Source organism: Cuculus canorus, chromosome 20, assembly GCF_017976375.1.
Source record: "Cuculus canorus isolate bCucCan1 chromosome 20, bCucCan1.pri, whole genome shotgun sequence".
In the NCBI taxonomy this organism is placed as follows: domain Eukaryota; kingdom Metazoa; phylum Chordata; class Aves; order Cuculiformes; family Cuculidae; genus Cuculus; species Cuculus canorus.
The window spans coordinates 10,603,337-10,626,115 of record NC_071420.1 but is presented as its reverse complement, the minus strand read 5'-3'; the positions used below and the strand labels follow the sequence as shown (position 1 = coordinate 10,626,115).

General features: G+C 47.9%; 1 protein-coding gene across 3 annotated transcripts in view; it reads left to right on the top strand.

Moving 5' to 3' along the window:
* The window catches only part of LOC104064672 (S-adenosyl-L-methionine-dependent tRNA 4-demethylwyosine synthase TYW1), a 98,715-nt gene extending 83,911 nt beyond the window's left edge, over positions 1 to 14,804 (top strand). For all 3 annotated transcript variants that reach the window (XM_054085342.1, XM_054085343.1, XM_054085344.1), the window contains exon 16: positions 12,870 to 14,804. In XM_054085342.1, the coding sequence (XP_053941317.1) occupies positions 12,870 to 13,091 (222 nt within the window). In that variant the 3' untranslated portion in view covers positions 13,092 to 14,804. The remainder of the gene's footprint in view (positions 1 to 12,869) is intronic.
* Positions 14,805 to 22,779: the final 7,975 nt, after the last annotated feature.

Sequence of the window (22,779 nt, the reverse complement as noted above, 5' to 3'; positions counted from 1 at the left end):
TCCTTCCTTTTAACCAGAGTTAAAATAATGTATTTTTCTTCCTTTGGAGAAATAATTTTGGCAAAAGACATTGACACGTGGAAGTTAACAGAGGATGCTCTCTTTTTAAACTAGAGCTGCTGGTTGATGAGAAGCTCGACATGATCCGGCAACGTGCACTCGCAGCCCAGAAGGCCAACTGTGTCCTGGGCTGCATCCAGAGCAGCGTGGGCAGCAGGGAGAGGGAGGGGATTCTGCCCCTCTGTTCCTCTCTTGAGAGACCTCATCTGGAATAGTGTCCAGTTCTGGAATCCTCAACGTAAGAAGGAGATGGAGCTGTTGGAACGGGTCCAGAGGAGGCTACAAAGATGATTGGAGGGCTGGAGCACCTTCCCTACGAGGACAGGCTGAGAGAGTTGGGCTTGTTCAGCCTGGAGAAGAGAAGGCTCTGAGGACATCTTATAGTGACCTTCCAGTACCTGAAGGGGCTACAGGAAAGCTGAGGAGTGGCTGTTCATAAAGGCTTGTGGGGACAGGACGAGGGAGAATGGGTATAAACTGGAGAGGAGCAGGTTTAGACTGGACATTAGGAAGAATTTCTTCATGATGAGAGTGGTGAGACACTGGCCCAGGTTGTCCAGGGAAGTTGTGGCTGCCCCATCCCTGGAGGTGTTCCAGGCCAGGCTGGATGGGTCTTGGGCAGCCTGATCCAGTGGGATGTCCCTGCCCATGGCAGGGGTTGGTTTAAGGTCCCTTCCAACTCTTCTATGATTCGGCAAGCTGTTTTGCAGGACAAATGAAGCTGCTGGAACAATCCTATGTGTTCTCCATCCTAATGATGGAGGAGAAGAAACAGTGCTGCCTTCTGACACCAGTCCAGCATCACTGATGCTACTGGAGTGCTCTGCAGGCCAAGCATGTCTCAGCAGCCTGTGTCTGTAAAGTGTTTGGTTTGAAACTTGGGATCCTTCATAAATATCAGCACAATTAGCAATAGAAGGGAAATGACAAAAAAATATTTAATTTTAAAGGATGCAGGATACGAAAAATATCAAGTGCAACTTGATTTTCTGAGCTCCAGAAAAGCTTAATAGAAAGATAATAATGTGCTAGCTGGGCAATTGATGGAGCAGCTACTTATTATGCTAATTGTTATGATTTTCATCTTTGCATATTCTTTGCTCGTGTTTGTTGAAGGCGCATCCCCTGCTTAAACGGGAGCTGGTTCTGTGAGTGGTGGCACAGGGCTTTCTGCGCGAGGCGATGCACAATACGTGCAGGGAATAGCTGGTTAAAATCGCTACTTGCAGAAGATCTGAGTATTTATTTGAAATCCATGTTTGAAGAGGATTGCAATCCCATTGTTGAAAACTTATGCTCCGTTACCAAACTGTTGCTTGCTTTTACAATTTGCAGTTTTAGGGGAACAACTGGAAAGGAGCAATGAAAACCAGGATATCTGGCCTTGTTTGTGTTTTAACTCACCTTAAGGTTGTCTTATTTACAGTCGCGATCTTGGTTGTTGCCACTAACAACTGTGCCTGAGCAAATCCTTGAATGCAAGCTATTGTTTCCTGTTCTAAAACGAAGAACCCAAGGAAAGAAAGGAAACATTGTCTCCTAACTTATTAATGCATAATTTAAGTAACACTGTTAGTAACAAGAATAGATTGATACCGGCCCAGGAGGAATTCAACAGCTGCACTGCTTTCCAAAGCCATTAGGAGAGGGCGTCTTTGGGAAACAATCTCTACACGGTACTAAAATAGCTAATAAAAAATAAATTTATTTCTATTAGATTTAATTCTGAATTTCAGGCTCCAGTGGAGAATAAAATTTGTCAGTGTATATTATTTGTGGAAAACCTGTGCTCTGGGAGCAATCAAACTGTAGCGAGTAATTGCAAAATCAAAGGTGTATTTAAAAAGTTAAGGAGTTGCAGGAAGAAAGTAATAAAAAACATTATGGAAAGTGATTTATTTCTTTGTTTTCTAGTAGGTCTGAGTTTTAAGGTGTTCAAACAGTGCTTAAAATTAATAATTTTAAGTGCCAGTATTGAAATGCCGGCTTGTACAGAAAAGCCCGGAAATGTCAGGGAAATAAAGCATCTTTTTTACAACCTCTGCTCTTTGAGGTATGAGGAATCAGTGATTGGCACCTGCTTACTGGGTGAATAGTTGTTTAGGATTCGGTGTATTAAGGCCAGAGATTTAGGTAGAAAAAGGGAGTTTTGCTAGAGGAAACTGCAGTTTATGTGTCTGGCATTATTTTCACGGGAAATCAAGAGGCAATACAGAGATTGGTGGTTTTGGGGTACTTCAGTGCCTTAAAAATCTCCCATTTGGCTTCCAAGTCTCTTCCCACACAAGTTTTTTTTCCCTGCTGACCAGAACCGTTCTCAGGATCAGGGTTTTTCTGCAGGTACAGGTGAAGTGTTTGTGGAAGCCTTCAGCACTCTGAGTCTTGGGAAGGGAGATGTGCCCTGCTTAACCTTGGAGAGCTTTGGATCTGGCACTCATGCATTGTTCAAGGACAGCTTAAAAAGCCTTATAAACTGAAGCCTTACAGCAAAATGTTTGTTTTCCAGTTGTGCTTCCCAGAGCCCTGAAAAATAACAGCGAACAACTGCACTCGGCTCATTGTGACCTGAAAAAACATTGGTTTCTGGTATTTCCACTTTTTTTTTAGGCCAGCTGGGTATCAGCGTCTTAAGCCTGAAGGCCAAGAGAGGACAGGCAGGGTTGAGCGCAGCTCTCCCTTGGCTTGATCTAGGTTTCCACAGCTGGGAGAGCTCCTCTTCCTCATCTTTTGTGTCCTCCTTGCAGCTTTCCAGAACCCCTCACATACTGGTTTCCATCTCTCTACTTGAGAGGTGCCCAGTGTGTTTTGGCTCCGTTCACCTCGATTCTTTTCTTTAGCAGTAGTGCTTAACTCTTGAGTAATTATATATGCTTTGTAGCAAATCCTATAAACACTGTGGTGCAAAAAAATCTAATTTATTACAGTGCTTTTGAACTAATTGGCTGAGATATTGAGAGACCACCAACTTTATAATTTAACAGTTAATTTAAGTAACCTTTCCTAGAGGGGCACCTTAGGCAACTGCTTTCCCAGGGCTGTCCAGTAAATATATCCTTGAGACAACCATAACAAGTGGCCTAAGGGGGAATGTGCTGTAGCTGCCTTGCAGCAAAGACATTTTGAATGAAAGCATCTTGTTCATCTCTAGAGTAAAACCCTCTCCTATTAACGTTCCTTTAAATATCTACCTTGCTTTTGCAAGCGGGTTGTTTTTTCAGCCACATTCTCCCTATTGCTTTACAGCTGTGAGTTTCTTATTAGTGCGATTTGTATCGTGTGCTGCTGCTTGATCTGGTCCTTGGATCTGCCAGTACGTGTGAGCATCATCCCTGGCTCTTCCCTGTGAGGCTGGGATTGGTTTCCATGCCGTTTAGCTACGCGTAGCACAGGGAGTAGTCCTCAAGTCCCATGCTTTTTTACTCCCTCTGAGGGTCTCAATTAACAGGGTGAAATGAATGGCCAGTGAGCTCAGAAAAGTGACTGTGATCCTTTTTCGCCTGATGTTACTGACTTCCACAAGCAGATTCAAGTCCATATACTGGATTCAGATGCTCCTTTGTGGTGCAGACGCAGTCCTGCACCCCAGAGCTGCCTCGTCTCATTGGCTGGATTATTTTCCTGGTGGAGGTTATCTGGACTAAGTGTTGCACTCTCCAGCATGACAGGGTGAGCTTGGCATCCTCTACACTCGGAGATGAGCCACAAAATGACCCAAGGCAGCTGCTTTTAGGAAGATCCCTGTAAGCATTCCATTTCTCATAACCCAAATCCACTGCTGAGAGTATGCAGGGTTCCTCCAGGGCTGGTATCATGAGTAATTTAAACTGGGGGGAGATAGTACCCTGGCCAAAGGTTCTCATTGCTCTCCATCAACTAAGAAATCTTCTCAACAGAGAGGGGAATCTGTTTTTTCCTTCCCACTGCATTTTCCAGCACCATTTGTGCCATAGGGGCTCAGGTGGGATGTGAAGGCTTCATGTGCTTCCTGCCTGCTCTTGCAGAAGGCTCGAGAGGTTGGGTGAAAGGCATTGAAGTTGTTCCATGCTGAGCATTTCATCTATATTTAGGGAGGAAAAGGAAGCACTTAACTACCAGCTGCAGATCGACTAACAAGGGTTATATTAGAGAAAAATAGTCCATCACATTTATTTCCTTCCTGCCTCATTTGGAGATTCTAAGCTGTCCTTGCTATCCATCATCCCATATCCAGAGTTTGGATCACATTCTCTGCTTGCTCACTCGTCAGCGCTATCCTATACCTGTGACAGAGACACAGTACAAAAAGAAAACCAAACTTGGGCTGCTGCTTCGTGTCAGAAGGTCACCAAATGGCTGCAATGTCCCTGTGCCTGCAGGGATGGGATTGTTCCCCAGCTGAGGACAAGGTGACTCAGTAGCCGGAAAACAGCCTTAGTGCCAGTGTGAGGATGAAATGTTGTGTTTCAGAGAATCATAGAATGATTTGAGTTGGAAGGGACATTAAAGATCCAGTTCCAACCCCCCTGTCATGGCGGGGGGATGCGTCCACTGTATCTGGTTGCTTGAAGCCCCATCCAAGCTGGCCTTGAACCCCTCCAGGGATGGGACAGCCACCACTGCTCTGGGCAACCTGTGCCAGGACCTCCCCACCCTCACAGCAAAACATTTCTTCATAAGATTTTATCTCAATCTCCCCTCTTTCAGCCTAAACCCATTCCTCCTCATCCTATCCCTGCCCTCCCTGATCAAGAGCCCCTCCCCAGCTTTCAGGACTGGAAGCTGCTCTAAGGTCTCCTCACAGCCTTCTCTTCTCCAGGCTGAATACCCTGAACTCTCAGCCTGTCCTTGTATTGGAGGTACTCCAGCCCTCAGATCATGTCCGTAGCCTCCTCTGGATTCAGTCCAACAGATCTATGTCCTTCCTGTGCTGTTTCCTTAAGGGCTTTTTTCATTCTCTTCTTCCAAGTAGGAAGGTGGCTCTGCTGTGCTCGATCTGTTAGTTATTGAAAGATCACAGTTGTGCTCAAGTAGTCCATTTTTCATCCATCGGAATTAAAACAGTCTGGACGTAGCCCTAGTTGAATTGGCAGACAAGATATTCTGCTCTGCTGCCGATAAGGATTAAAAAATAATCAGCAATAATGAATCTTTTCTTTAGAATGCCTCACACCAGATCAGATGTAATAAAGAAAAACTAAAGAGCTGCAGAGTTACGGCCCCATGGGCGCAGGGCTGTGCGGCGCTGTGAGGGACGGCACCCACCTGGCTGTGCGTGGGTCCGATCCGCCTGGGTTTGGCATTGCCTTCTTCTGTCACTCTTGGAAATCATAATAGCAGATCTCGTTTCCGTGCATTCTAGTCACCAGCTTTGGAAGGCGTTTCATCTACTTTGCTATTTCTAATTGCTGATGAGCACTCGGTTAAGGCACTGAATGTATAACCACAGGGCTACCGTGTTTCCATCTAAAATTGAGAAACCTTTGCTACCGTTAACTCTTCCTAGAATCTGTCTGCAAAGTTGCTGAGGGGTTTAAAACTTGGTTATTCCCGGGGCTCAGATTTTTGTTTAGCCCTGTGGACGTGGCGTGTAGCAAACTCTTACCTCGGCCTGCCTGGACCCCTGTTGCATTGATTACCTTGTATTGCATGCATTTGTAACTTAATAAGCAGCTTAATTTCTTCCCACTAAAGCCTGAGGTTACAGCTGGTAATTAAAATGAAAAGTTTTCCAGATTTTTAACGAGCCATATGACCCTGTTAAGATAAATTAATCTACAGTATTTTTTCTCCTTTTCCTGAGTGACTCCTGTTCAGTCAGCGCCACTGTTGAACAAAGGGAGCCTTAAATAATTGTGAGCCTTAATTAGATGAGAAGCTGCGTGTAATAATTCGATGAATTATTTGTTTGACTTGGAGAGCTTCATACTGGCAGGTGGCAAAAACAGTCATAGCGGTTGCGTAATGTAAGTGCTTTGCAGTCCTATTGTATATGATCTGTTTAAATAATAGCCTGTGTGGAAGTGTAAAGGCTGTTTTGTTTATCACAATGATGGGCTGTCTTCAAATTTAGATTAAGGAGCTCAAGGTTGGAGCCATCAAGATCATTTTTCCCACTGCCTTTTTGATGTTGTACCTAGAGAAGTGGCTGATGGGGGAGACCTGCGATAGAAAACCAGTAGCCAAAACCTGCTGCATTGCAAATCTGGAGTAATAACGCATTTCCAAGTGACACGTTTGACATGGCATTTCCCTTTACTTGAGCATCTGCTGTTTCTACTACCGGCGGTCTTAAATGCTTCTAAGCCAAGCAACTTTGAGAAGTGAAGTGGGTTTTCAGCCTGGAGAAGAGAAGGCTCTGAGAAGACCTTAGAGCAACCTTCCAGTACCTGAAAGGGCTACAGGAAAGCTGGAGAGGGGCTGTTTACAAAGGCTTGGAGTGATAGAGCAAGGGGCAATAGGTATAAACTGGAGAGGGGCAGATTTAGACTGGACGTTAGGAAGAATTTCTTCACTGTGAGAGGGGTGAGGCACTGGCCCAGGTTGTCCAGGGAAGCTGTGGCTGCCCCATCCCTGGAGGTGTTCAGGGCCAGGTTGGATGGGCCTTGGGCAGCCTGAGCCAGTGGGATGTCCCTGCCCATGGCAGAGGGATTGGAACTGGATGATCTTTAAGGTCCCTTCCAACCCAAACTATTCTATGATTCTATGAAGTGGAGTGGGCAGATGTGGTGATAACTTTCAGAAGGGGTATCATAAACTTAAAGACAAGTCCACAGTGGCAAGAGCAGGATGAACCTCCCCATCCCAACTCCATACACCACCTTGGCTGCTGTGGTATTCAAATTCCTGCAGGAGCCCAGCTGTACCTCCCAGGCAGCTCATGAGACTTTGTCCATTATGGAAAAAATGCATATGTTACCCCACTGAATGCATGGATGTGGCTCACAGAGTGATTCTCTGTAAGCTTTGTGCTGTTCCTTTAGAACCGAAATGCTGCAGCAGACCTGGGGTCTTTAAGTGTCCTTTGGTCTCTTTGGTGACAGTGGAAATGTAAGAGGAAATGAAAAGGGTGATGGGTGGTACCTCCTGCCCTGCCACAGGAACAGTTGTGGCCGGAGTAAAAAGTAGCCAGGATGGGTTTAATTTTTTATTGGTATATTCACATACGCGTTTGTGAATATTCACATGTAAGACGTGGATTCTTGAAAACAAGTTTTTGAGGTTCAGGACCAGATTTTAAAATGCTGGATATCATAACTAAAAAAGCCCTCAGAGGAGCAGTGGGCTCTCCCTGCCTTCCTATGTGATGCTACACCAGTTTCTGTGCCTCCTTGCAACTGAATCATGCACTTTTTTTCCCTGCTCAACACTGATTGATTTGTGTGTGTGCGTGTGGTCTTTACACATAAAACTGCTGTATTAACCATTAAATCCTGTGCAGCCGCCTGGGGAAGAATCCATTGGTTAGACTACTAAATCTTTATGTCCTTGAGTCATTAAAGAGATGCTGTTGCAAGACAAGTTCTTCCCAGTCTTCTTTCTGCTCCTCGGGGATGCTGTGTTGCAACCCTCCTCACTGGATAAAGGTTTCCCATGGATCCTCTCCGCATCAGGGACAAATTCTGTCCTTCCAACCCAGGGTTTTCCCTACAAGGAGCTCCAACAGGCTTTGCACCACTGCTGTGCTTCATTCTCTTACATAGCCCATCCTATTTACTCCTTTCTTGAAAATACATGATTTTTTTTATTTATAGAGAAAGCCCAGAGTGAATGGATGAAGAGGAGCCTCCTCATTTCAGTGTCTTTTCTCTGAAGAAAATATAACATTATCCTTGTTAGGAAAAACTAATTGATTTTTGGCTGACTTCCATTTTTCAGTGTAAGTGTTTCGTGTGTCACCATCTCTGCTTCTCTTCTATACTTCATCTCTTCATATACACCCTGTGTTTATTTTTTGGCAATTATGCATGTCTGGGGGAATGTAGTAAATCATACTATATTGTTCTCAATATATGCATATGTTTTTACACCCCAAAATTGCTTATGCAAATATGTTGATAAGAAATACATAGTGTGACTCTACTCCTTCATGAATGTTGATGGATTTCTGTAGCAAGAAGCTTCTCTCTGTCTGGTCAAAGCAGCTGTAAACCTACTGCAAAAAATAATTGAAAGAGATTTCCTCTTCATATCCACTCTTGTGAGTTGTAAGAAAAAAAGAAGGTGTGAGCTGTGTTCTGCTGATGCTCCCAGGCCTGGCTTCAGAGCTGGCTCTCTGTTTCAGTCCTGGCTGCTGATTTTCTTTGTGGTGTACGTGTTTTAGTTTGGCTATGGAGTTTTTGAGGGACTGGCTGTATCCATGGACAATCCAGCTCCAGGTGGCTCCATCCTTTTGCACCTTTGCCCTGTGGCTCCCCTGGGTCCAACCATGCCTTTCCCGGCAGAGGTGTGTAACCCCTTGACAGATGTCCCAGTGGTGGTCCACTGTCATGCCTGGAGCTGCTTTTCTGGGCTTGAAGGCCATGACAAGTTTCCCCTTCTTTCTTTCGCCTGTCATTTTCTCACTGTTAATACCTGCTTAGGCTGGTGCTCCTTGCCCTGGCTGTAGGATATTGAAAAATTAGGCAAGTTTTGCATCGCTCTGCACCCGTTCTGCGTCTGTAGGGAGAGATTTGTGGTGGGACCACAGGGACCAGAGCTTGGGGACTGTGGAAGCATGAGCTCTGAGGGGAAGGCGTGCACTGGCTCTCGTGTCATCCTGCTGCTTGAGCAAAGCCCTTGGGGAGGATGAGTTTGCCTTTGCAGACAACACAGCCTGGCTTCAGAGCTGGCTGAAGGAGGTTTATTACTTTTTTATGATGCTAGCTTTAAAAAAAAAACAAACAAGGGAAGAATTTCTGCCATTTGTCTTCTGTCGATGTATTTATCGCCTTAAAAGACTTAAGTAGGTAGTGAAAAATTCACTAAAACCCCTGACTGCATTAGTCTGCAATAACAGTCATGTTTAGCATTGGCTCACCTGTTAAAGGGATGTTATGAAACTATTTGGGGTCTTAAATCTTTTGTTATCTATGGAATAATCATAAAATTGTTAAAATCCAGTCTGTAAATCTTGTGAGCAATTGAGACTGTTCTCCCCCGGCCCATGTTTTGTTCCTCAGCAGAAGTAATTGCTTTCCACGACACAATTTAAGGATTGCTCCCATTTCTTGGTGTTTTATAGCTGTGCTATTGCAGCACTAAAAATATTTAATATTATTTAACCTGCTTTTGTAATGAATCCTGGGCAGCCTTTGTCTGATTATTCCGGTGGGAACGGTGGTGTCACCTTAGTCTACAGCAAGCAGGCGGCTCTCAGCTTTAATAGCTCTGCTGTGCCAGGAGCTGCGTGTTTGGGTGGAATGAAAATTAAATAGGTTAAAATCTCACTTTGGTGACCCAGCCGGAGTTCAGGATGCAGAGCAACGCACATGGTTTATGCAAGTCTGAAGGGTTTTATCCTGCAAAGCAGTGGTCTTATCCCCAGAAAAGCATACGCAGTGCTTTGTGCTGAGGGGAGGATGGGGCACAGGTCCCTCATCGAGCCACCTCTTAGCACCTCACCTTGCTCAGGAGCACAACCTGGTTGTGGTCTGGGGATGGTCTCTTCAGGCCTGCTGCATCCTTGTTTGCTGCACTGCATGCTTCCTTCGGTGGCCTCTGAAAGCTGCTCAGTTCCAGAGGATGGAGACTTTTTGGGACTGGTGTTGGGAGATGTTCAGTTCTGTGTCCTTCTGCTGCTTGACTCATCAAAGTACAGAACAGCAGCTGTGGTGAGATACAGCCGTGGCATGATGCAGGGAGGGAGGGGAATCATTTCCTTCATTTAGTTTGCTCTGCAAAGGGATCTGAACAGGCTGGACCGCTGGGCCGAGGCCAATGGCAGGAGGTTCAACAAGGCCAAATGCTGGGTCCTGCACTTGGGGCACAACAACCCTGTGCAGTGCTACAGACTGGGGGAAGAGTGGCTGGAGAGCTGCACGGAAGAGAAGGACCTGGGGGTGTTGATTGACTGAACATGAGCCAGCAGTGTGCCCCCCCAAGAAGGCCAATGGCATCTTGGCTTGGATCAGAAATGGTGTGACCAGCAGGTCCAGGGAGGTTATTTTCCCTCTGTACTCAGCACTGGTGAGACCACACCTTGAGTACTGTGTTCAGTTCTTGGCCCCTCACCACAAGAAGGATGTTGAGGCTCTGGAGCGTGTCCAGAGAAGAGCAATGAAGCTGGTGAGGGGCTGGAGAACAAGTCTTACGAGGAGCGGCTGAGAGAGCTGGGGTTGTTCAGCCTGGAGAAGAGGAGGCTGAGGGGAGACCTTATTGCTCTCTACAACTGCCGGAAAGGAGGTTGTGGAGAGGAGGGTGCTGGGCTCTTCTCCCAAGTGACAGAGGACAGGACAAGAGGGAATGGCCTCAAGCTGCACCAGGGGAGGGTCAGGCTGGATATCAGAAAAAAAATTTTCATGCAAAGAGTCATGGGGCCCTGTCAGAGGCTGCCCAGGGAGGGGGTGGAGTCACCTTCCCTGGAGGGGTTTAAGGAACGGGTTCATGAAGTGCTTAGGGACATGGTTTTAGGGGGTGTTAGGAATGGTTGGACTCGATGATCCAAGGGGTCCTTTCCAACGTGGTGATTCTATGATTCTAAAAAGAGAGAAACTATCTGATTACCTTCCAGACTCTCATCGCTGTGTGAAACCGCTTCTTCCCTCGGCTGGGCAGTGACAGTGTTACACTGGTGTTGAAGCTGCAGGTGATGAAAGCACCAGCGCTGATGCCAGCCTGTTCATAGAGTGGTGGGTTTTTACCCACCCGTTGCCAGTTAAACTGATTATGACTACTGCTGCATCACCATCGAATGGCTTGACACAGCAAAGATCTGAGCAGGGCTTCTACAAATAGACTAGAAATAGTTCTTAGTATCTCCTGCAGGTTATAGTGTGCTGTTTTCCTGCAGTTTCTAGCTTTAAGAGTTTGGAGAAGCAGGTATCTATGCCAGTGTTTGGGCTGGGGATGGTGGCTGCGGTCCATACCCTCATTTTGTCCAGTCTGGGTGGCACCAGTATCTCTGTGGCTTTGGTGCTCTCACTGAGCCACTCTTGAGCAGAGTTAATGGCCTGTTACAAGCTCCCCTTTCCATCCTGAGGTTACGGCATTGGTTTTCATGGAAACAGGCTTTACCAAATTGCCCGTTCAGCTGAATTCAAGTCTTGGTGGCTTTTTTGTTCTTTATGTGCTAGGAAACAAGCTCAGCAGCTTGTATGCCAAACAGCTCTCCCGTGTGCCATGTGTGTTAAAGGCTCTGCTGGATCCTGTGGGTTGGGGTGAGTTTGCCCTTAATTTGTGTGAGAATTTTCTGCATGTTAGTGAATCAAATCTGGGGGCAGCAGGGAGTCTTAGATAGCAGGAACTTGTCTCCTACCCCCTCCGCACTCACTGGGAGGCGACGTTCATGTTTCCTGAGCCTGGATCCTGTTGGGACCTGCTGCTTTGCAGACAGGATGTTGTCTCCTCTGCTACTGCTTGACTTGCAGCCGCGCACACTGGAAAGGATGTGTTGTCTTGGTGAAACGTGGCCTCCACGTTAGCGTATGAAGAATGAGCATTGGGCAAGTTTATTTATGGAGAGACTCATTCCCGCTGTTATGACTCTGCAGTCTGACATCTCCGCTCTGGGCGGAGGACGGCTCCTGCAAGAACTCGCTGTAGTTGCGCAGGCGGTTATAGATTAGCAATCGCAATGTTTGATTGCAGAATTTTGCAAGCATCAGCAGCTTTTCCAACCAAAAAAGCTTTTAGCTCTTGGGCAGGACGTCAAGTGCCATCTTAAATGCATAGCCATCAGGTTTTGGGAAAAAAAAAAACCAACAGAGAGTCAGTCTGTTTTCCCTCTTTTTTTTTTTTTGATGAAGTGCATAATAAGCTTTTAGCTCAGATAAATCCTAATTGAGGATTCAGTCAAGGCTGTTGCTAAATTAGCAGAGCAGGCCTACTAGACAAATGCAGCTTAGCTTCAGCTTGTCAAAATAAGCAATTCTTAAAATTCTCACATGGAAAGAGGATTCATGTCATTAAACCTTTTTTATCTTCCCCTGTTCCCAAACACAGCCCTCTTACCCCTTTCAAGTATCGCTCGAATTCATCCCAGTGACCACAGCACATGACTTTGGTGTTGCTCCCGTACTGTTTTGCCAGGCTGTGCCTGTCCTGGAGGCTGTGTCACTCCCTTGGAACAGCGGCTCTGGTTGACCTTGGAAAGGTCCCTTTATCAAGTGCCTCCTGGGCATCACTCTCAAGTTTCCATTTTGCCTTCCGGGCTCTTCCAGTTCCCCAGACTAGAGCCTTTCTGGTGTCACATCCGGCAAGTGCAGACACGTCTGAGAAACCTTTGCGATATGCCATGGAAGTGTTCCTCCTGAAAGTGGGGCCGAAATGGTGGTAGAATATGCTACTTCGAAGGGTCCTCTTGGAGATTATCTGCTGGTAGACAGTACTAAATGACTCAAGCTGTAGGAAACATAGCCATCCTGTATCCGTGTGTGTTGTCAAACGCTGTGGATGAAGTGTGGCTCTGAAGTAGTAAGTTATGGGTATTTGTCCACCTGTATTTCTTTTTTTCTAGTTGTTATTCTAATTGCTTTCTGCATGGCCTTACCCTGGGCCTCAGTGGGGCAGGCAAATTAAAAAAGAATACAGCTGGGTAAGTGATTTAATATGGAAGCAGCTTGTCTTAGCGTAAATGTGTTATTTGGTGCTCCTCGTCGCTCCCTGGCTCAGTAATGTGTTTCTCTTCTTTCCAGTTCAAGATCAACGGGGAGTGGTGCACCTGGATCAACTACGACCGCTTCCAGGAGTTGGTACAAGAGTACGAGAGGAGCGGAGGGTCCAAAACTTTCACAGCAGCCGATTACACAGCCAGAACTCCTCACTGGGCACTGTTTGGGTCCAGAGAAAGGGGATTTGATCCCTTGCATGTAAGATACCAGCGGAAGCGCAAAGCAAGAGATGTCTCTGGCTGCTGAGCTTAGGTTGGGACTTGCTGAACTCTGGGCTGGCTGCTGAATTTTGTTCTCCATTTCTTGGCTAACACTGATTTTTATTCTATTCACCTATATTTTTTGATGCTTTATATTGAGGAGGGTAAAGCCTTTATTTAACCCTTCCCTCCTGTTTTTAGGATTTCTTGGATGAAAATATTTATAATGCTTTCTGTCTTAAGATAAATAACAAATGGTGCATGCCAGCAATCTATCATAACTCGCAGTGTGATGAGGGAGGCAGTGGCTGTGGTCTTCGCAGCGAAGAGTGTTTGGAGTTGCATGTGGAGGGGGAGCGTTTGTTTGACTTCTGAGTGCTTCAGCGAGGAGACCCTGGTGTGTGCTGGCACCCCGTTCAGCAGCAGAACATTCCATGTCCATAAAGAAAATTGCCAAGGGGGTTTCAAAGCCACAGCCTCACTGGATATATGCAAGCGGAACCACAGAATGGTCTGGATCTAAAAGCCCGAGCCCTGCTGGAAGTGTCACTGTGCAGACAGTAACGAAGATTTACGGACTTTAAATGCAGGTGCCAATTCCTATAAAGACCCCAACCCCAAGAAGCTTGGCAATAGTTTAATAGTGACAGCACTGCTCTTAATATTGTCTGCAACTTCTGTATTTTCCAGCTTCATGGCTTTGGCAGTGAATAGTTTCAGAGTAGTTCTATCCCACTCTCCAACAGCCCTGAACAATACGTATAATTCTTCCAAGTCCCATTAGGCACCCGCTGTGAGAGTCCAGTGTCCTGCTGCTGGTGAGGACGTGCTGTGAGGAGCCTGCAGGTAGGGTTCCTTCGTTCCACACAGTCCAGGTGACAGTGTCGCTGCTGGTTTGGGCAGAGGTGGTAATCTGATGAAAATGGAAATTGAATCCATTTGAGATCTCTTGTGTCAAGAAACTAACTGTCTTAGTTTGGAGAGGTAACGTCTGGGCACAAGGTCCAGCAACATGTCCATCGGTGTTGCCCTTGGAAACCCTGGCATTCTGGAGGTACTGCAGCCCAGCTGGAAAAGTGCATTTAAATGAGAGGGAGGTGGGTTATTTTCTCTTGGGAAAATCCCCACTTTCATGTGCCAACAATCTTTCCCTTTCCGTATATGCAACCTCTGTGTCAGCTGCAGGCCCTGAGGAGCTGCAAAGGATCCGTGTGCAAAGAGCCAGGGCAGACCCTGATGTCCAGCCACGTTGCTGAAGGCTGTACGGCTGCGGTATTTCCTGGCTTGCCTCCCACGCCTCTGCCAAAGGCTTTCACCCTCCGGCAGCCCCGAGGCACGGGGCAGCTCTGGCCACTCTCTTCCATCCCTGTGCCCAGCCAGCCTTTCGGGGTGAATGAGCTGTGGTGTAGGGGGGCAGTGGACAGTGGGGTTCCCCTGTGACCTCAGTCTGCTGCACAGTGGCTTGACCTGCTCCAGCCGAGGAGCCTGACTGAACCAGCTGCAGAAAGAGCTTTAGTTTAGACCCAGAGGTGTCAGCTGCTGATGGGAAGGAAAATGATCACATTGTTCTCCCGTTGAACTCCAGGAGCACAGATCAGAGGCATTCACAATGCCCCCACATTTACGGAGAGGCCCATAAGCCTGCGATGCCAGGTGCCCCCGACACTGGGGACAGGACTCTTCTTGAGATGATGATTATTTTTCAAAAATGAACCTTTTCTTAAACTGTAAACAGTGTTTCTAAGGAAGAAAGAAAATAAAGTGACTTTCCCTAAGCACCTTAGTCGTCATTGCTGCGTGAGACTGTGATGCTAAAGGGATTTAAAGGAGATCAAAACACAAACATTGCAGAATATCTTCTTTTTTCTTGATAGCACGTGGAGAGGAAAGGAGAGCAGCTGTGACCATGGAGAGGGCTTGACTGACAAGTGGCTGCTGTAACAGGTTGGTCACCTGGTTCCTTTCCCCAAAGCACTGAGTGAGGAGTTGGAGGTGGTGAGAAGTCACCGTGCTTCCTCAGGCCAATGCCAAGCAGGACACAGGTGGCACCAGTGAACACTGGGGAGGGACAGAACAATTTTCAAGCCAGCTGTCTGTCTTCCTACAATAGAAACATTAGATGAGAATGTTGCTGCTTTGCGTGCATTGCATCACCAAAGAGATGCAACACCAAGTTGTCCACACTGCGTGATCTCATCTGGCTGGAGGCTGAGCTTGGTGTGCCGAGTGTCCTGGCCAGGCTGGTGAGACCCTGGCCACCGTGTGTCATGGTCTGTCTTTGAAAGCTGCTGTTGGGGGGAGCCAGGCCACAGTCATAGCAAGATCTGATCTTCTGAGCTGCCGGTGCTGCTTCCTAGCTAAGATATATCCACGTATTTCATCCTTTACAGCCTCATTCCTGGGAGATGGCGAGTACCAGGCTGAGCTTGGAGGGCTTGTGGATTCATTAGGGCATTGGAAACTGTGGGTGAGGATCTCTTTGTGTATGTGGGTCAGTGGTGGGCACCTGGCTTCAAGTGTGGTCTCCAGAATTACTCTTTTGTCTTCCTTTCCTGATGATATTTTCAAAAACACCTCCTAAATCCTTATGGGAGGTTAGTCCTGGGGATTTGATTTCCTTATGAAACAGGCTAGAGAAAGGATGCTCTCCATTCCCCTTGGGGAGAAAGATTTGTGATGATCCCATCCTCTGCTCAGTCACTCCTCTGTTCTCATGGTTACGTTTGATACCATTTAACTCCCATCTGGGTTCTGGGGTGAAGGTTAGTGGCACGGGAGGGTCCAGATGCTTTGTGCTGGAAGGTGTGAAGCTGTTAACAGGAAAAGATAGATCTGCTAGTGAGACCTGTACTCTGACTCCTGCTTCTGATGGGAGGGATGCTGCGTGGAGAAGGTGACTTCTCAGAAATTCCTAGTGTTGGACCACGTTTGAGTTAAACACTGTCGTGTTCGGGGCTTATTTTGCAGAACTAATGCAGTTTGAGTAAAAGTATCAGGAATGAGGTGCAGCTACCTGAGCACAGATGTTAGGTACAGAGATGTCTCCAGCCACCAGCTCTGCTCTGCAAGACTTTTGGAAGACCTGGCTCACATCTGCTAGCCCAGGCAATTGTCTCAGGGCGCCTCCCAAGCCACCAGATGTGTGTTTAGGTAATGATCTTCCTTATTTTCTGATCAGCTGTGGGATTGCTGTTATCCTTATTTCTCTGTGTGACCTTTTGTAAATACAGACCGTGGTGAGACTTTCCTGTAGCCAAGTCCTAGGGAAGGGAAGTTGTTCGTGCCATAAGGAATATATTTCCACAAGTATTATGCTGCCACCTCATAACCAGCCTTCTGTGGGTCAGATTAACTGAGGTCATTAGCAGCTTGGGCAAGGCATGAGCATTTTTGGGACTTTTGTTGAGCCTGTACCCACCTCCCTGACAGACAAAGCAGCCATAAATGAACAGTGTCCACCCTAATCTCTTGCTTGTCCACGGTGAGGCCTGGTAGCAGCCAGCGCTGCCCTGGCAAAGGTGGCAGAGGAGACCTTGAGCTGCTGCCCTGAATGGCTGCTGTGGTCATTTCACTTCATGTAGAATCATAGAACCATAGAATAGTTGGAAGTGACCTTAAAGATCACCCAGTTCCATCCTCCCTGCCATGGGCAGGGACATCCCACTGGCTCAGGCTGCCCAAGGCCCATCCACCCTGGCCTTGAACACCTCCAGGGATGGGGCAGCCACAGCTTCCCTGGGAAAATGCGCTGTAAAACCCCAACAGTTCCTTCTCTTGGAAATCCTAGGGGAGCCCTAAAGAACTTTGTGTGTTTTCCTGGTGCTGTGGCATTGGATGGTGGTAACCAGGGCTGTGTCCTGCCCTCTCGTTCCTCCTGGTGTACATCTGACATCTGGAAGCTGCTCCAAGAGTAATTTGGACAAGATTGACTCCTACAATTACACTTGAATTGCCTTGTGCTTAAAGCAGATCTTCCAATGCACACATCCGAAAGCAATCCTCTTATACAAGTAGCTTTCAATTGTACAACTTAATACAAATCCCCAAATTATTTTGGGGACATGCTAAAGGGAAGACTCAACCAATCCACAAGGGCTGCGGCTGTAGCTCCAGCTGTCTGCAGGCAGTCACAGGGATATCACGCTCTGGGTATGCTGGGGCTGGGGAGCTTTGCTTCTGCCAGGAGGGTTTTTTTTCCTGCTCTCCAACAGCAGCATTTCATGCCTCACCTGAAATTGCTTGGTTTAGATTTCAAATAGATTGCTGCTCCCCAGGATACTCGTGCAGGCTGGGCGTTTTTCACAGGGAAGCTTTAACGGTATGGGATGCATTCTAGGGGAAAAAAGTGGTCTTCAGTTAAATGAGGTCTTTTCTGTTCTGCCAGACATCAGTAAAAGATCCCAGTCTGGGAAAACCTCTCTGAAGTCATGACTTCGGGCTGCTCTTGCGATAGTGTGGCTCTAAATATATTTAACTTAATGACTCGGTAACGCAAAGCTCTTTTCTGTTGGTTTTGATCCGGACCAGAGCTGCCCTCCAGCAGCACGTGCCTGTGGTGCTGCTGGGGTGCAGGGGATCTCCATCCTTTTTGCTGCCCCCAGGGCTGCCCAGGACCCCCCCAAAGAACTGCTGTCCCTCTGTTTTGGGGAATTGCCCAAATTTAGGGCACAATATGCCTCCCAGACACTGTTTCTAGCTAAGAGGGTCCTGTGGCTTCAATAGCCAACTTGGAGGCTTGGGAGGTTCCATCCTAAAGGCAAAGTAAGCAAAAATGATTTTAAAATAAATATTTTAAAGCCAGAGAGCATTTGAGGAGCCCTGTGCCCCGATTCCTCCGCCTGGTCCAGCTCATCCTCCCCTGGCACAGGCTGGTGAGCCTCCTCGCCGCGCCGCAGGTTCTGTCCGGCCGTGCTGCCGCTGTGCCCTGACTCACAGCTTGAGTCATTCGGGATGGGGGTTGCGTTTCGTTTGTGAATGAGGATAAATATACTTGTTTGCAAAAATCTCCAGCAATCCCCCAAACAGCAAACTGTCATCCATCAGCTTTGTCTTCATCTGGCTTCGCTCCTAAATAATTTATGATGTTAGAGCCACTATTGCGCCTCGAGAGGAAAAGAAGAAGATATCCGTATTAATTGGTGGAAGGGCATCTTTTTCATTTCATCATTTGCAAACTGAGCCAGGAGTTGGCAAAGGCTGTGGGCCCCGCGGGAGGGGCCACGACCCAGCAGCGAGAACATGTGCTGCTCTAGCAGCTCGCTGCGATGAAGGGGAGGCAATTAATCCTGCAGAAATATTTCAAAGGAAGCGCTTGCTTTTCTGGAGCTGAGCTTTCCCAGAGGTGGGAGCTCGGTGGTTTCTTCCCCTCCCCCCCCCCGGCTCCATCTCTGTATCCTCCTCTCCCAGCCAAGCGAGACTGACCAGCGAGGGAGGTCACTGCAGCAGAGATGGAGGTGGCAGGAGCTCTTGGGTCTCATTTCCAGCAGTGATGGGATATTCAGGAGGAAAAAGGGAACCCATGCCAGGCATCACACAGGTCCTTCAGCCAGTCCAAATCTTCACTCCCAGAATCCAGGGAGCAGCGGCACAACTGAAGCCAATGAGAGCATGAAGCAGGGGTGATTTTATAGCTATCACCATCCACCACTCCATCCCTGGTGTCCATGTCCCCATCCAACATTGGGCACAAGCCTGTGTGGCCATGTCCAGTTTCCCAGAACAGTGCCACCCTTCTTGAGTTGTCTTCCAGGTGCTTGGACAAATCCTGACCTCTTGATTCATCCCAAAGCCTTCCTCTGTTAGTACTTGGAAAGGCTGAGGAAGAAAGGTCTTCCTGCTGTCTGCACAGCCCTCATGACCCCATGTCAGGAGCAATCCTCAAAAAGGTGATGCTGAGATGATCTCCCATCCCAGGAGATGCTGGGAAATGTTTGCAGGAATATGGCAAAGGTGGCGATAACGACCTCGGAGAGCAAATTGCTGCTTTAAATGATAACAACTGTCAGCATCTTCTGCAAGTGGGGAAGCCCCAGGTGGAGAAGGGGCCACGGTGAGAGGGCAGAGCCAGGGCTGGCCTGGACATGGAGCAGGGAACGCCTTCAAGGTCCTGAAGCCAAGGGCAGCCAGACATGCAGCAGGGCCCTGGAGGTGCAAAGAGGCGGATGCTGGGAACAGTTATATTTAGTCTGGCGATTTAAAGCATTTCCCTCGGAAGCTGCTGTTCATGTCAGACTGGAAATAATTTACTGTCGCAGCAGGCACTCTATTAGTTTTACTATTTCTTCTTCTTTTGTTAACAAACGCTCGCCTTGTGTTCTTGGCACCAGGTCTCGTACGACAACTGTGACTTTTCCTGGTTCCTGGCCAACCCTCTGCTCTCTCCCCAGGGACCAACGTAGCCAGAGCTCCCTGTGCTCCCTTTCACTGTCAAGGGAGACTTGGAATGTCTGTCCCTGATGGGCCATCACTGTGCTGACCTGGCCTTTTCCTTTTATACCTCTAAAACCTCAACGTGGTGTCTTGGGAAATGCCACCTGATAAGACCTCCCTGGAGGATGCTTGCCTGGCCGCAGCGCCCAACCCTGGGGACACCATCCCAGGCTGGAGCAACCTCTCTTTTTCTGTCTCCCAGCCTCTCTGTCTTTTAAGTTGCCAAAGCCACCTCCATGTGTGTATTAAAAGTGTCCAGAATGGTTATTCCCAATGACAGGTCTCCCCGGGACGGCTGTGGGCTCATCTGAAGGGTTCTGCAGGGGTAGTAAAATGCAGCCCTGCTCTGGAGACAACATTCCTGTATAGGGCTCCCCACTTCCACTGGAAAGCCTGGGGGGAATACAACACAGAAGGTCCTGAAAATTGTTGAATCTCCACTCTGAGAATGACACAAGAAGAATCTATAAAAGCTAATCTCTTGTCCCAGCTGTTCTGGCACAGTCCAGGTCAGAGAGGAGACGGGAGGAGCAGCACTAACTTGGAGGTCCAAACTTTCTAATAAATGGTAAAAAGCCCACTTCTGCCTTTCCATGGAATTTAGGTTCTCTTGGGATATTTAGTTAGATTTTATTTTTCATAGAATCACCAGGTTGGAAAAGACCCCTTGGATCACCGAGAACAACCATTCCTATCAACCGCTAAACCCTGTCCCTGAGCACCTCATCTACTCATCTTTTAAACTCCTCCGGGGATGGGGAGTCCACCCCCTCCCTGGGCAGCCTCTGACAGGGCCCCATGACCCTTTCTGGTGTCCAGCCTGACCCTCCCCTGTTGAAGCTTGAGGCCATTCCCCCTTGTCCTGTCCTCTGCCACTGGGGAGAAGAGCCCAGCTCCCTCCTCTCCACAACCTCCTTTCAGGTAGTTGTAGAGAGCAATAAGGTCTCCCCTCAGCCTCCTCTTCTCCAGGCTAAACAACCCCAGCTCTCTCAGCCGCTCCTCGTAAGACTTGTTCTCCAGCCCCTCACCAGCTTCGTTGCTCTTCTCTGGACACGCTCCAGAGCCTCAACGTCGTTCTTGTGGTGAGGGGCCAGAACTGAACCCAGGATTCGAGGTGTGGCCTCACCAGTGCCGAGTGCAGGGGCAGAATCCCCTCCCTGGACCTGCTGGTCACACCGTTTCTAATCCAAGCCAAGATGCCATTGGCCTTCTTGGCCACCTGGGCACACTGCTGGCTCGTGTTCAGTCAACCAGCACCCCCAGGTCCTTCTCCTCCATGCAGCTTTCCAGCCACTCTTCCCCTGGTCTGTAGCACTGCACAGGGTTGTTGTGCCCCAAGTGCAGGACCCAGCATTTGGCCTCGTTGAACCTCATGCCATTGGTCTCAGCCCAGCCGTGCAGCCTGTTCAGATCCCTTTGGAGCCTCCGTACCCTCCAGCAGATCGACACTTCCACCCAGCTTAGTGTCATCTGCAAACTTGCTAATAGCGAGTGCATTCGATCCCCTCATCCAGGTCATTGATAAAGACATTGAACAGGGCTGGACCCAGCCCTGAGTCCTGGGGGACACCCCTTGTGACTGGCCTCCAGCTGGAGTTCACTCCATTGACCACCACTCTCTGGGCCATCCAACCAGTTTTCAACCCAGGAGAGTGTGCGCCTGTCCAGGCCAGAGGCTGACAGTTTCTGAAGCAGAATGCTGTGAGAAACTGTGTCAAAGGCTTTACTGAAGTCCAAGAAGACTCCATCCACAGCCTTTCCCCCATCCAGTAGTTGAGTCACTTTGTCATAGAAGGTGATCAGGTTAGTTTGGGAAGATCTGCCTTTCGTGAACCCGTGTTGACTGGGCCTGATCACCCGGTTTCATGCGCTGTATGATAGCACTCAAGATCACCTGTTCCATGACTTTCCCTGGCACTGAGGTCAGACTGACAGGCCTGGAGTTTCCTGGATCCTCCCTCCAACCCTTCTTCTAAATGAGCACAACATCAGCCAGCCTCCAGTCTAGTGGAACTTCCCCAGTCAGCCAGGACTACTGGAAGATGGTGGAAAGAGTTTTGGCAACCACATCCACCAGCTCCTTCAATACTCTTGGATGGATCCCATCCGGCCCCATAGACTTGTGAGTGTCTAATTGGGCAAGCAAGTCTCTAACTACCTCCTCTTGGATCATGGGAGCTTTGTTCTGCTCCTCTAACTCCTGGGTATGTATGCACAGGGAACAACTGTCCTTACCATTAAAGACTGAGGCAAAGAAGGCATTAAGTACCTCAGCCTTGTCCTCATCCTTTGTCACAGTTGTTCCCTTTGCATCCAATAAGGACTGAATCTTCTCCCTGGTCCTCCTTTTACTATTAATGTATTCATAGAAAGATTTTTTATTATCTTTCACCGCCTTGGCCAGTCTGAGCTCTTGTTGGGCTTTAGCCCTCCTGATTTTTCCTCTGCATGATCTCACTTCCTCCCTGTCCATCCAAGATGCCTGTCCCTTCTTCCAAAGTTCATAGACATTCCTCTTTTTGATGTCCACCCATATCTCCCTGCTCAACCAAGCTGGGTTTTTTCCCCGCTGGCTTCTTTTCTGGCACAGGGGGACAGCTTGCTCCTGAGCTGCTAGGATTTCCTTCTTGGAGAGCACTCAACCCTCATGGGCTCCCTTACCCTTAAGGACTGTCTCCTATGGGACTTTATCCACCAGCCTTCTGAACAGTCCAGAGTGTGCCCTCTGGAAGCTTAAGGTGGCTGTTCTGCTAACCCCCCTCCTCACCTCACCTACAACTGAGAATGTCCCATCTCATGATCGCTTTGTCCCAGGTGTCCTCCAACTGTCACATCCCTGACCCGGCCTTCTCTGTTCACAAACAGCAGGTCCAGAGGGTGCCTTCCCTTGTCAGCTCACTCACCATTTGTGTGAGGAAGTTGTCTTCTACATGCTCCAGGAACCTCCTAGACTGCTTCCTCTCCGCTGTATTGTACCTCCAGCAGACATCCAGAAGATTAAAGTCTCCCACAAGGACAAGAGCTCGTGATCTTGAGACTTCTCCCAGTTGTTTATAGAAGAGCTTGTCAACTTCTTCTTCTTGGCTGGGTGGTCTGTAACAGACTCCCATCACAATATCTGCTGTCTCGTTGGCTCCTCTGATTTTTACCCACAGACAGTCAATCCTGTCATCACCATAATGGAGCTTCTTCTTTTATTTTCTCCTACACTTTTCTCTACCTTTAAGTATTTTAAACCTTTATTTTAAGAAACAAAGTTCCTAAAGGTTTTTTTTTTTTAGGATTTTTTAGGGATGCTGATGATA